The 11,961-nt window shown below is 43.3% G+C and overlaps 1 protein-coding gene across 1 annotated transcript; it reads right to left on the reverse strand.

The window, feature by feature from the left end:
- Positions 1 to 1,619: 1,619 nt before the first annotated feature.
- On the reverse strand, positions 1,620 to 9,274 carry myclb (MYCL proto-oncogene, bHLH transcription factor b). Its single transcript, XM_033975401.2, has 3 exons — positions 9,014 to 9,274; positions 7,634 to 8,291; positions 1,620 to 5,438 (listed from the first exon to the last, which is right to left on the reverse strand). Exons 2-3 carry the CDS (start codon positions 8,244 to 8,246, stop codon positions 4,669 to 4,671), a joined length of 1,383 nt encoding a protein of 460 aa, XP_033831292.1. The 5' UTR covers positions 8,247 to 8,291; positions 9,014 to 9,274; the 3' UTR covers positions 1,620 to 4,668.
- Between the last annotated feature and the right edge of the window lie 2,687 nt (positions 9,275 to 11,961).

Below are 11,961 nucleotides of genomic sequence, written 5' to 3' on the forward strand. Positions count from 1 at the left end.
CACTGTACCACCTGACCGCAGGACGCATGCGCACAAGCCTCAGAGATGAGCGGCGAACACAGTTACCTAGCAACAAGAAGGCGTTGCTCTGGTAACGCTGATTGACAGAGCATGGTGTCTCACGTAATGTGGTGAGAACATTTTGATTTGAAGGTGTCAGAGCAGAGACTTTGTGACTGAAGATGGAAATAGACCAGACTAGATTCAGAATCATTATGGACACATTAGCATTATGAACAGGTTAGCATTATGGACACATTAGCATTATGGACAGCTAAGAATTATGAACAGGTTAGCATTATGGAGAGGTTAGCATTATGAACAGGTTAGTATTATGGACACATTAGCATTATGGACACATTAGCATTATGAACAGGTTAGCATTATGGACACATTAGCATTATGGACAGCTAAGAATTATGAACAGGTTAGCATTATGGACAGGTTAGCATTATGGAGAGGTCAGCATTATGAACAGATAAGAATTACAAACAGGTTATCATTATGAACACATTAGCATTATGAATAAATTAGCATTATGAACACTTTAGCATTATGAGCAGGTTAGCATTATGAACACATTATCATTATGAACAGATTAGTATCATGAACATATTACTATAATGAACAGGTTAGCATTATGAATAGATTAGCATTATTAACAAGTTAGCATTATGAACAGATTATCATTATAAACAGATTAGCATTATGAACACATTAGCATTATGAGCAAGTTAGCATTATGAACAAGTTATGAACAGTTTAGCATTATGAACATGTTAGCATTATGAACACACAGATTAGCATTATGAATAGATTAGCATTATGAACAGGTTAGCATTATGAACACACAGATTAGCATTATGAATAGATTAGCATTATGAACAGGTTAGCATTATGAACACACAGATTAGCATTATGAATAGATTAGCATTATGAACAGGTTAGCATTATGAACACACAGATTAGCATTATGAACAGTTTAGCATTATGAACAGTTTAGCTTTATGAATAGATTAGCATTATGAACAGGTTAGCATTATGAACACACAGATTAGCATTATGAATAGATTAGCATTATGAACAGGTTAGCATTATGAACACACAGATTAGCATTATGAATAGATTAGCATTATGAACAGGTTAGCATTATGAACACACAGATTAGCATTATGAATAGATTAGCATTATGAACAGGTTAGCATTATGAACACACAGATTAGCATTATGAACAGTTTAGCATTATGAACAGTTTAGCTTTATGAATAGATTAGCATTATGAACAGGTTAGCATTATGAACACACAGATTAGCGTTCTGAAGAGATTAGCATGTGGTGATAAATGAGCCAGAACATTTATTACAACAGGCTCCAATTGTTCCTGTGTATCTATGCAGAAGCTGAAGACGCTTGTTACCATGGTGAAGATGCTATCATGTGTTGCCGTGGAGACCGCGCAGGTGAATGGTGAATGTAGAGAGCGAGGAGTGTAGCTAGCTAAGACTACAACACTCCCATTCAGTCTAAATGACTCTCACGCTCATGATTCAGACTTACCACTCGTAGTATCAACAAAACTTGGAATAAAATACAAAATTGAAAACAAACAAGACACATGCTGATGTCAAATAATTACATTTTATTAATTTTCCAGCTCTTTATATAGAGGCAATGAGGTACAGAAAAACAAAGTGCTGAAACAAGGCTCTGAACATGACCGGGTTAAAGTAAGCAAATGTTCACTGCTACACTGACATAGCCAAGAGCAGACGATAACAAGTCAAAAACATACAAAACACACCATGAACCACAACGCCGAGGGTTCACTTTAATATAAAAAAAAAAACCAACAACAATATTAACAAACGGGGCTGATGACGTTTCGTGCCGTTCATTAGCAGACCGTACATCGCAGTGGCCCTCTACGTGGGAGACTCCGTAGATCTGTCCTCACAAGCTCCCTGCGGTTTCCTGAGAATGAGCAGTGGCCTACTCTGCCGTCATTGGTACAGTACTCGTCTGAGGGCTACAGTGTTGTATGTCACATGGCTTGAACACAATAGAGCAGTTGTAAAAGGTCACTAGGGCTACACCCGGCCAAAAGTTTAATCACTAGATCCTCTTTCCCCTGCACCCGACCCGTAAATGCTACAGCTAAAGGGATTGGATTCTTCACACATAGAGGGCCAAAAGATGTGCGCTAATTTTCCCGGCGCAAAACCACACGCATCCCTGCCAGCTACGAGAACAAAACAGTCGTTAGCTCACACGGTTCAGAACATACGTAGCTCTGTAGGAAAATATATAGTATCAAATTTTCGTTAGCTTACAGAGAGAAAAACAAAAGTAGGCTTCGCGAAAGAATGTGACAAAGTGGCTAGTGTGATCATGAGTGTTTTATTTTACTTTTTCAGTTCTTTTTCTTAACAAAAATATATATAAGCTTTTGAGTTTTCTTTGAAATGCCAGCAAGTTTGGCCCTGGTTCAGGAAACGGACCAACCACAACCTATAGGTGAGTTTTGGGCGATAAAGGGCTATGTACATTTAGATCCAAGAAATGCGGCTACGCTAACACAAAAATAAAGCAAAATAACATAGGCGTAATATAGGCTTAGGGTTCATTCATTGTGAAATATAGAACAGCTTTTGAATTTTGTTTCGTTTCTTAAGCCAATTCATATTTTTTGGCTGGTTTCCATGGCACAATAAAGACAATTTTTAACTTTTGCATTAAATAGGATTGGCCCACGTGGCAATAAATACGAGAACGGAGCTACAAACAGGCTGTTTCTGCAGGCATGGAGCTGCTATGACAACATCCCACATGCAAAAAAAAAAAAAAACAACAAAACACTTCAGTTTCAACAGAACAGACAGGCACAACCATTTTCCAAAAAAGGTGCAGAGTGTATTGTCACATTTTCGTAACAATTAAGTTTCAAAAAGTCCTTCTGCGACGTCACTTGCCTTGAATGTTAAATAGATAAGCCACTGACAAAGAAACACAGAAAAAAACACTAACACGGAAAGAGACGGGGGACTTTTACCACGAGATCCAAGCGCGGTCGCCAAACGGTCTAACGAACGGTCTTTTCTTTCAACGGAAGCTTCAGGCCCATCGAGTCCCATTGAATCCTGGGAGTTCTGTTACAGCTAGAAGCCTGAGAATGTGTTTAGTACAATCATAACGTAGTAAAATATTCAAATCTGTCAACTGGACTAAACGTTGTAGGAGGAGGAGACGTTTCGCTGCTCGAAGTCACTTTTTCAGTTGCCGTTATATTGTCGCTGGACACTGCCTTATATCTATCTGAAGGGAGACGCTAGCTAAACAGAAACGAACGCACCCATTGTTCAGTTTCCGTTTGTTAGCTACAATCATAGTGGAGTAAAATATTCAAATCTGTTAACTGGACTAAATGTTGTAGGAGTAGGAGACGTTTCGTGTGTTCGTTGAAGTCGCTTCTGGTCAAATTGCTGCTGGACGCTACCTTATATGTATCTTAAGGGAGATGCTAGCTAAATAGAAACGAACACACCTATTGTTCTCCATTTCTGTTTGTTAGCTACAATCATACTGTAGTAAAATATTCAAATCTGTCAACTGGACTAAATGTTGTAGGAGTAGGAGATGTTTCACTGCTCGTTGAAGTTGCTTTTTCAGGTGTGGTCAGTTTGCTAATGGACACTGCCTTATATCTATTTGAAGGAAGATGCTAGCTAAACAGAAACAAACACACCCGTTGTTCAGTTTCCGTTTGTTAGCTACAATCATAGAGGTGTAAAATATTCAAATCTGTCAACTGGACTAAACGTTGTAGGAGGAGGAGACGTTTCGCTGCTTGTCGAAATCGCCTTTTCAGGTGTGGTCAGATTGCTAATGGACACTGCCTTATATGTATCTGAAGGGACATGCTAACTAAACAGAAACAAATGCACCCATTGTTCAGCGTTTCTGTTTGTTAGCTACAATCATACCGTAGTCCAGTTGACAGATTTGAATATTTTACTAAATGTTGTAGGAGTAGGAGATGTTTCGCTGCTCGTCGAAGTCGCTTCTGGTGCTGTTGGACGCCGCCTTATGAGTATCTGAAGGGTGATGCTAGCAAAAACAAACTAAAACACCTATTGTTCACGGTTTCTGTTTGTTAGCTACAATCGGTTCATCAGTTGTGGTCAGATTGCTGCTGGACACTGCCTTTTATGTATCTGAAGGGAGACGCTAGCTAAACAGAAACGAACGCACCTATTGTTCACCGTTTCCGTTTGTTAGCTACAATCATACCGTCCATCGCACCCACTGGAAACAAATTTTGCAACACAACTGAGCGTAATTGGCTTTTGAATACACAGACGTCGGATCGGACCATGCAGTACTGAAACAGCAAACCTGTAGCAAATTTTTTTAAACTCTTTTTAACCGTTTGTCATTAGGGTACTTCAATTCTTACAAAAGCTTTAGAGAGAAACGTGGACATCTGCTTCATCTGCTCCGCCCACGCTCCCCAGTCCGCTGCTTTACACCTGGCTTTGTATGGCCTTTGTCAATCACTCAAGAAGCTAATGTGCAAACCACAAAAATCAAAAAACAATCCACCGGCACCATTCTACCGTGATCAACCCAAAGTGAACGTTAAGTGTCTCTGAAGAAGAAGAAGTGTGAGGCTCAGGAGCGCTTCAGCTGGGCCAGTCGGTGGAGGAGTTGAAGCCTCTTGGCCTTCAGCTGTTTCCTCTCCGCGCTCTTCTGCTTCTCGCTCATATGAAGCTGTTGGAGGTATTCCGTGGCCCGCGTTAGGATGGCCACTTTGGGGGTTTTGGGGCAGTCGGCTAATCCCGGAATCTCATCCCGAAGCGAGAGGAAGCGGGAGCGGAGATCGTTCCTACGCTTGCGCTCCAGGAAGTTGTGTGCCTTGCGTTTGTCTGTGTCCTCGCAATCGGACGACTGGGGGCTGGACAGGTGGGACGGGGGGAGGTGCTTTACGGGCGAGGTCTGGGACGAGGACGAAGGGGAGGAAGGGGAGGCGGCGGAGGAGGTAGGGGAGGAAGCGCTGAAGTCGGGGGATTCCGACCTGACCGCGCCGGAGGTCACGTGACACCGTCTACTGTCCAGATTCAAAGGGGCGTGGCCGGGGAGGGGCTGCTGCTGCTGCTGAGAGTTCTGCGCCCCGTAAGCCCCGGTCTCCTGTCGCACCCTCTTTCTCGGGGGTTCCGGGGCGGCGGGGGCGGAGTCCGGCGAGGGCGCGGCGTAGTTGTGCTGCTGCTGATGAATGGAGATGTGGAAACGCTTCAGGCCGAGGTCCAGGGGGTCAGCTCGCACGGTTATGGTCACAGGTTTTCTGCTGTTGACCAAGCGACGAGGCTTTCTCTTCTGCTGCTTGTGTTCCACCGTCACCACGTCGATCTCCTCTTCGTCCTCCTCTTTCTCATCTTCATCGTCTGAAAACACGACACAACATGAGCACGAAAGTCGATAAAACAGGAAATCAGATGTAAGCTTTCGTCTTTAGCTTCATTTAGACAGCAGAACCCAATGAGAACAAGCATAAAGTCCATATAAAACATTAAAAACTGGTGAATTTGTATAAAAGCTCATTACCAGATTATAAATTGCATCACTAGGGAATAAACCGAGAACTTGTGCGTGCATGAAATGTTGTCGTTTTGATGATTAGCTTAATACCGTTATAATTATCACGTCTGTTAAATCCCTCGAGAGCTGCTTTTCTACAGTCGTCCCTCACTATAACACGGTTTCACTGTTTCTGATTTTTTTGTGCAATTTTTCATGTTTTTTTGTTTTTTACAGCGTCTGAATGTGCATTTTGTTCTGCGTCCTGATTGGCTAAGGGACTGTAGACCATTGTCCAATCAATCTCCTCCATGTCGCATTTCCTGTCAAACATTTACGTAAATATTGGATCGCAGTGTGACTCTGAAGTGCTGTACGTTTGCAATTTGTTTTCTCCTCGACAAAACCCACAATGTCGATGAAACGTTCTCCGACGAAGGTTTGAACTTTGAGAGAGTTTAAACGAGAGAGAAATGTGAGAAAACATTAACGCCTGTGTGAGAAAAGTGTATAAAGTGTGTGGTGAGGGGTTTTACAGCAAAAAATATATAGAATCATAAAAAAATTAAGCTGATACTTCGCGGATTTCGCCTATTGCGGGTTACTTTTAGAACGTAACCCCCCATAAAATAGTATTTGTAGAGTCCAGATAATGGGGAATATAAACAATATGAGCAAAAGTAAAGTGACCACAGCCTCCAGCGCAGAACATCTTATAAAAAGCTCCTTTATACTTTGTTTTTAAAAGTGTAAAAGTCACAATTAGGTCCTTCACATTTCCCCCAACTCTCATCCACATCCCCTGAATAATAAACGCCTTTTGTCACTTGGTCGAATTAATAATTAAACCTATAACGAGCAACACTTAACTCTACACATATAATAACAAAAGCTGACATTAACATTACATGCACCGACTCTGTAATAGCACCACTGGAGTTCACCTTAGCCATTGTCCCCCGCGCTCATTTAAAAACACATAATGCTCCTAAACGGTGTGAAATACTGCGGTCAAAGCTTTGCAGGAGCCTATACAGCCCCTGACGGTCTAATCCGCTCTATTCACATCCCGGGCCCACTGACACAATTGGCCCTGCAGCCTGTGGAGCGCAGGAATGCAGCAACAAGTTTCCCTTTGTAGCATTCCACACACATTATACACGGCTCAACATCACATGACGGCAGCGGCTCCATACCAGACGCGAGCATGTGGCACGGAAAAAGAAAAGTAGGTCTTAGCGGTGACTAAATATGAATATGTTACAAAAGCCTGGAGTTTTTCCTTCAGCTGATAAATGTATAAAGTTCCTGTTAAGTGCGCCCTGACTGAACTGGTGTCGGATCAGAGGCGTGGGGCGGCGGAGAGGAGGGTTCTGTTATCATAAGTCGGACTGGAGGAGCAGAGGGGGGGGTAGGAGGAGCAGCTGGAGGAGCTGGAGGAGCTGGAGCCGTGCCAGGCAGCAGATGTTCGAATGGGCGTGTCACTCCGGGAGCTTCAAGCATGTGTTGCATGCACCAAGGTAACGCAATGCAGTCATCATGTGCTACAGGCTCATCGGCATGGCAACTGGTCAATAAAATATCGCGGAAGTAAGTTTAGAAAATCCAAAAAAGTGGAGATTTGAGGAGATGGGTAGAAAGTTAAGACACTTAAGTGATTTTTGGGGGTAGTGCAGGGAATTAGGATCTTAAAACAGTGATTTTTTATGCCTAAGTAGTAAAATTTATAGATATTGTATGTATGAATGAAGGGAGGAGTCGTCCATTTGGTTTTTAACTGTGACATAAAAAAGTTGGGTTTGCAAATGTTTTACCACTGAAAAAAAATATTCTAATAACCATTTAAATTATATGTAAATCATGAATTAAAATAAATAAGAAATAATGTAATAATAATACAAATAAATAATAATAAAAAATCAAATTATGGCTTTTTCTTTTAGTGTATAGAGAACTTTTGTGTTGTGCCATCTAACTATACTTGGATATAGATTTAGATAAAAAGTGACATTTCACAGCTTAAAAATTCAACACTCGTGATTTTTTTGAACGACCCACTGACCTGAAGACTCTGAGTGCGACTCGGATCCAGACGACACTTGCTTCTTACTGACTCCACCCAGGGGAAAAGTGAACACAGCTCCCGGGTCAACGCAGTCCGCAGTCAGAGCGTTGAGCGAGGGCGCGTCCCCAGCCCCGCACTGACCGCCTTTCCCCACAGCAGGGGGCGCCACAACAGGTGCGCCCCCGGACAGTTTGGCCTGCCGCTCGCCCGCCGCCACCACCCTCTCCAGATGCTGTCCAGCCGAGAAGCCGCTCCACATGCAGTCCTGGATGATGATGGAGCTCAGGTTCCCAAAAGACTCCGTGGAGGCGGCCACTCTGCAAGGCGTGTCCTGCTCCTCGTCATCCTGCCCCAAAAACTGAGACACCCATTCCAGTTTGTCCCCCAGCGTAGGGTAAAGCATCCCAACCTTAGCGGACCCCTCCACTGCCCTTATGGGGGACATGGGTGGGGTTGGTACCAGTTCGAATTTCTTCCATATGTCCTCACTGGGGGCGGTGGACTTGAAGAAATCCTCATCGGGGTCGTCGTAGAAGTAGTGCTGGTAGTGGTCCAGGTGGTCCATGTCCCAGTGGTCATAGTGGGGCGCGGTGGAGCTGACGCCCGGCATGAGGCAGGCTGAGGGAGGCAGGGGGTCACTCCCTGTTCCTGAAGTCTGCAAACACCACCACACAGGGTCACATGAAGTAAGGATGAAACGGGAAAAACAAACCCACAAACTGATTTATGACTGACTGATAAAAGAGTTTATGACGATTCTGTTTGGAATTGTGCGTCAAAAACCAAATCCTTCAGACACCACACATCTGCACTCCCACATTAGTTTGGAGCGTGCGCTTTTTTGCACTCTTGCTCCCACTGTCTGCAGACTCCAGTGCGCACGAGAACATTGTGTCTCTTGTACCAGTGCGTGCCCCGCGGTATTTCATATCCTTCCCTAAAGTCTTCCCAGCCTTAGTTAAACTTAAACTACCGCGTTTTTGTTGCCGCTGAGAAGTTCAAGTTTCGCAAGGGTTTCATTACATAACAGTGTTTTAGTAGTGTACTGTGTCAGGCGGGCAAACAGGGAGGAGGAGGAGGAGGAAGAGGGGGAGGAGATGGGAGGAGGAGAGGCGGGTTCACTCACTGGCTGCTCAGCTGATAGTACGCTCATCTAATTAGATACAAAGTAGATCGTTTAGGGAGACAGAAGTTATTATTGTCAGCTTAAGCAATTGGTGAGGACAAGTTGCGCGTCTGTGGTCTCGCCTTCCACAGCTCAGCGCGAAGGAAAAGTGCTAATTACGCATAGCAAATTTACGCAAAAAAAACATATGCAGGCGCGCAACGTAGAACTACTGCCACGAAGCAATCCCATTTCAGAAAGTCGCAGCTTACCTGGAAGAGGCAGAAAACCTGTCTGCGTCCTCATAGATCCGCTGTGAGGAAAAAAAAAAAAAAATGACGTGTCCAAATGACGCCGGTGCCGTTTGAGCCGTGCGTAAAACTGTGCGTAAAGCTGTGCGTAAAAGCGTTCCGTCCGTTTGGAATACTTCTCTGATTGTCAATAAACGCGTAGTCCGTGTGGTCGCAGTCAGAGGATGGATGGGGCTTCCACTTTCTAAGCAGACCACTGCACTGTGAGAGCCGTTGCACAGAGACTTGGCTGTTATGCATAAAAGGCGGGCCGTAGTAGAGGAGCCACGCCCGCCGTTTAAAGAGCCAGTGCGCGCGAACGAAACAGCTGCTCCCGGGCTTATGTGACACATTTTCATAAGGCAACGCTGTGCTCTTGTGCAACGCATATTTTTGTCAAAGACTACTTATGTCACAGCTCTGTTATGAAGGCTGCGTGGACATATAAACATAAATATACAGAGCAACATCAAAAGTGCCAAAAAAAACAGGACAAAATGGACAGTGTCACGTCTCTGGTGTTTATAACAGGCAATATTGATTCTGGAAAAGACTTATTTAAAATCAATAACATCTGCAGGTTTTTAACGTCTAAAAACATTGTAAAAATCAAAGATATACTGTCTAAATCAGACTTGGAGAAACTGGAGAGTGTTTGTGTCCAGTAGGTTAAATAAATGTAACGACCTCTCACTGTAAGACAAATGCAGAGCATCCAGAACACTGCTGCTCAGGACTGAACCAGGACTGAACCAGGACTGAACCAGGACTGAACCAAGACTAAACATGAACTAAACCAGGACTAAACTAGGACTAAACCAGGACTAAACCAGGACTGAACCAGGACTAAACCAGGACTAAACATGAACTAAACCAGGACTGAACCAGGACTAAACCAGGACTGAACCAGGACTAAACCAGGGCTATACCAGGACTAAACTAGGACTAAACCAGGATTAAACATGAACTAAATCAGGCACAAACCAGGACTAAACATGGACTAAACTGGGACTAAAGCAGGACTAAACAAGGACTAAACCAGAACTAGTCCAGGACTAAACATGGACTAAACCAGGACTAAACTAGAACTAGACCAGGACTAAACCAGGACTTAACCAAAACTAAACATGGACTAAAGTGGGAATAAACCAGGACTAAACCAGGACTGAACCAGGAGTAAACCAGAACTAAACATGTTGAATCAGTGTTTGTTTTGTTCAGTTTAAACCTGAACATTCTTCCTGAAGATGTGACTCAGACCTCGACTTTGACAATGTTTAAATCCAGACTCAGAACCACTGAAAGATTTTTACTCTGCACTTTTCTCCTTTAATATACATTTTATTATATTAATTATTTATGTTTTGATTAGTTGTATTGTGATTTGAATGTCTTTTTTTATTCTGTAAAACACTTTGAATGACTCTGTACAAATTGTGCTGAACAAATAAACTTGCCTTGTCTTTTATAATGAGGATATCATTTTTGTATTTTAAAACAGGTCTAACTGGATAGTCTAATGTTGTGTAAATGTGTCGTCTCATTTTCATCCAAATACAAATGTCCCAATAAGGCTCCTGTCCAACGCCTCTTGATTTTTATGTTTGGCCTCTGTGTAAAAGTAAAACACAAAGTCATTTATAATTTTGAACGTGCTGAGTCGATCACAGTATTTTACCGTAACATTACATAACTCCAGACTCCGGGTCTCGAGTCATTAGTGTGTTCAGTGTGTGTTCAGTGTGTGTTCAGTGTGTGTTTGTACATACACAGGAGCAGTTATGTGTCGGCGTCAAACACAGGCATCTCACAGGCCTGCGATCAATGAGCAGCCATGATGTGGTTCTGCTCCGAGCCCGGGTCAATACAGAAACGATGATCTGTCTGCAGCGAGGTCCCTGTGTGTACGAGCCACACACTCACCACTGCTGACGACGCAACCCCCGCCTCAACGCCCACCGCGAAAATGTGTCTTTGAGTCGTTTAAAAACATCAATTTGTTCTTTTGCAATGTACTGAGAGTCTACTGTTTTAAAGAGCGTATCATTCTCAATTACTCTCAATGACTTAATTCGAATTAATCTAAGTGAGTGCGACGTCACCCACAGCGTTCATGAGTATCATAGCAACCAAAGAGCCAATCAGGAGCGAGGCTGTTCCCGTTCATGCCGCTTGTTTAGCAGGGAGCAGGCGCTTAGCAACACTGTCAATCAAACCTGTTGCCAACGCTAGCAGGAGCGACCTTAGGAAAAAAAAAGGAACTTGTTTTGTCTTTTTTTAATGTTCATATCTTGATTTATGGATGCAATAGTGAAACAAAAACTCCAGGATCCTGTAGGGCGGGTTAATACGAACATTTAAGACCAAAATGAGAGAGAAGAGCCGCAGTTTTTCAATAGAAAGTGAATTGGAGTCGATGGAGCCAGAAGCGCGTTCGTTTATATATGTAGGCCGTGTCTCTATACGTCAAATGCATCGTTCGAAGTACCTTTCAAAGTACCGGGCCGAAAATGTCCGCTCTTCAATGTAGACACCATCTTGCCGAAATGGGACAGCCCTTGTCGCGCCGGAAGTGACGCAAGTGCCCTTTGACAAGCACTGCGAACGGTGCATTTAAGGACACTTTGGCGAATTGGGACGCGGCCACAGTCGATGGTTAATTCTACAATAACACACAAGTAGTTCCGGCAACAGTTAAATCACATCCTGTATCACTGCTCTGAGGCCGTCGCCATGACATCACCATAGCAACGGGTAAACAAATGCAAATGAGTAGAATGTAGGGACTAGCTTCATTTAAAACACTGAAAAAACGTAATATTTGAGACATTTACAGTCAGTGAACAGGATGTAAACGTTCGCAGGCGACACGTTTGAATTTGTAACCGTGGCAACAGCGCATTAAAACACATTACATGAATATAATTTTT

This window comes from Periophthalmus magnuspinnatus, chromosome 11 (assembly GCF_009829125.3).
Source record: "Periophthalmus magnuspinnatus isolate fPerMag1 chromosome 11, fPerMag1.2.pri, whole genome shotgun sequence".
NCBI classification, from domain to species: domain Eukaryota; kingdom Metazoa; phylum Chordata; class Actinopteri; order Gobiiformes; family Gobiidae; genus Periophthalmus; species Periophthalmus magnuspinnatus.